Source organism: Chrysochloris asiatica, unplaced genomic scaffold (assembly GCF_000296735.1).
Source record: "Chrysochloris asiatica unplaced genomic scaffold, ChrAsi1.0 scaffold00381, whole genome shotgun sequence".
Taxonomy (NCBI): domain Eukaryota; kingdom Metazoa; phylum Chordata; class Mammalia; order Afrosoricida; family Chrysochloridae; genus Chrysochloris; species Chrysochloris asiatica.
The window spans coordinates 1462526-1464195 of record NW_006408899.1 but is presented as its reverse complement, the minus strand read 5'-3'; the positions used below and the strand labels follow the sequence as shown (position 1 = coordinate 1464195).

At 39.6% G+C, this 1670-nt stretch overlaps 1 protein-coding gene across 1 annotated transcript; it reads right to left on the bottom strand.

The window, feature by feature from the left end:
* Nucleotides 1–508: 508 nt before the first annotated feature.
* On the bottom strand, nt 509–1468 carry LOC102836437 (olfactory receptor 5A1-like). Its single transcript, XM_006876483.1, has one exon. It carries the CDS (start codon nt 1466–1468, stop codon nt 509–511), a length of 960 nt encoding a protein of 319 aa, XP_006876545.1.
* Nucleotides 1469–1670: the final 202 nt, after the last annotated feature.

Below are 1670 nucleotides of genomic sequence, written 5' to 3'. Positions count from 1 at the left end.
TTTATTTTTTGGAACTTAAATAAGTATTGTACAATAATATTTTTTTAAATGAAGGAAGGAAAATGCTGCTTAGTATACTATATACAAGTCATTTCTGTATATATAAAGTATACAAGCATTTGTTTTCATAGCATAATAACCTTCTTGGTTTTTATTTATGTAAGTCCTAATTATGAGAACTGAATTTTAAAACTGTATTCAACATCACAGCATTAGATTACTTGCTGATGGCAGCTCAGCATGATGGCACCAAAAAATAAGGAAGCCAAGTTTTTCCTTCTTGCTAGGTAATTACTCATGTGACCTGAAAAGGTCTCTTATACATGCCTACCTTCATCTTTATTCTAAGGATAATACCTGCCCAGTAGGATAAGCCTGAACCACAAGGTCTGTTTGAACTGCAAGGTCAGTTCAATCTACCACCTGCTCCTCAGAAGCCCTATACAGGGTCATTATGAGTCAGAACAGACTCAATGGCACTTAACCGAAACAACAAATATTATTCTAACTAAAGTAAGCCTGTTGCCCTCTTTATAAGCCTCTTGAGAGCTGCTTTGACCTCTTTGTTCCTCAGACTATAGATCAGAGGGTTTAACATGGGGATGATGATGATATAGACCACTGACAGCACCTTGTCCTGCTTTAGGAAGTGTCTAGACTTAGGATGCAAGTACACAGAGAAGGCTGTGCCATAGTAGAGTGTCACCGCTGTCAGGTGGGAGGCACAGGTATTGAAGGCCTTGGCAGAACCTTTGCCTGAGGATATTTTCAGTATGGAGGCTGCAATAAAGCAATATGACAAGAGGATAATAAGCAAAGAACCAAACGCAATAAAAATAGCCACCAATAGAAGAATCAATTGACGTATGAAGGAATTGGAGCAAGACGCGGAAACAATCTGAGGCAAGTCACAGAAGAAATGTTGAATGAGGTTTGGCCAGCAGTAGTAAAGATGAATGCAAGAGACTGTTTGGTATAAACTAGTAATGAAACCACCCAGGTAGGCCCCAGCAACCATCTTTCCACAGAGACCAGGAGCCATGATGGCTGAGTACTGCAGAGGTCTACCAATGGCAACGTATCGGTCATAGGCCATCGCAGCCAACAGGCAGCACTCAGTCATAGCCATCCAGTCTGCAACAAGATACTGAGTGACACAGGCAACGAAGGAAATCGTTTTGTCAATTTTAAGGAGGTCTGAAAGCATTCTGGGACTGATGCATGAAGAATAACAGATATCAATAAATGACAGGAAACTGAGAAAAAAGTACATGGGTGTGTGCAAGTGAGAGTCTATCTTAATTAGGAGGATGAGAGCCAGGTTCCAGAAAAGAGTCACAAGGTAGAACCCTAGGAATATTGGAAATAGGATGAGCTGTAACTCTTTTTCATCTGAGAGACCCAGGAGAACAAACATGGCCACAGAGGAGTGGTTTCCATTCCATTCCGTGGACCTGCGTCCTGCCATCTACAAAAGAAAAGATGAGAGAAGGAAATGGCTTTAGTCCCAAATAAAAGAAATACAATTCATCACTTTTCTTCAGTCATGCATTTAATTTTACAATGTTGAATTCTTGACATTGAGTTAATACAATTACACTTCAAATACTATTATCAATCTTAACTGAGAAATCCTCTTGTAGATACAAGCATATATTATCACTCTTTCC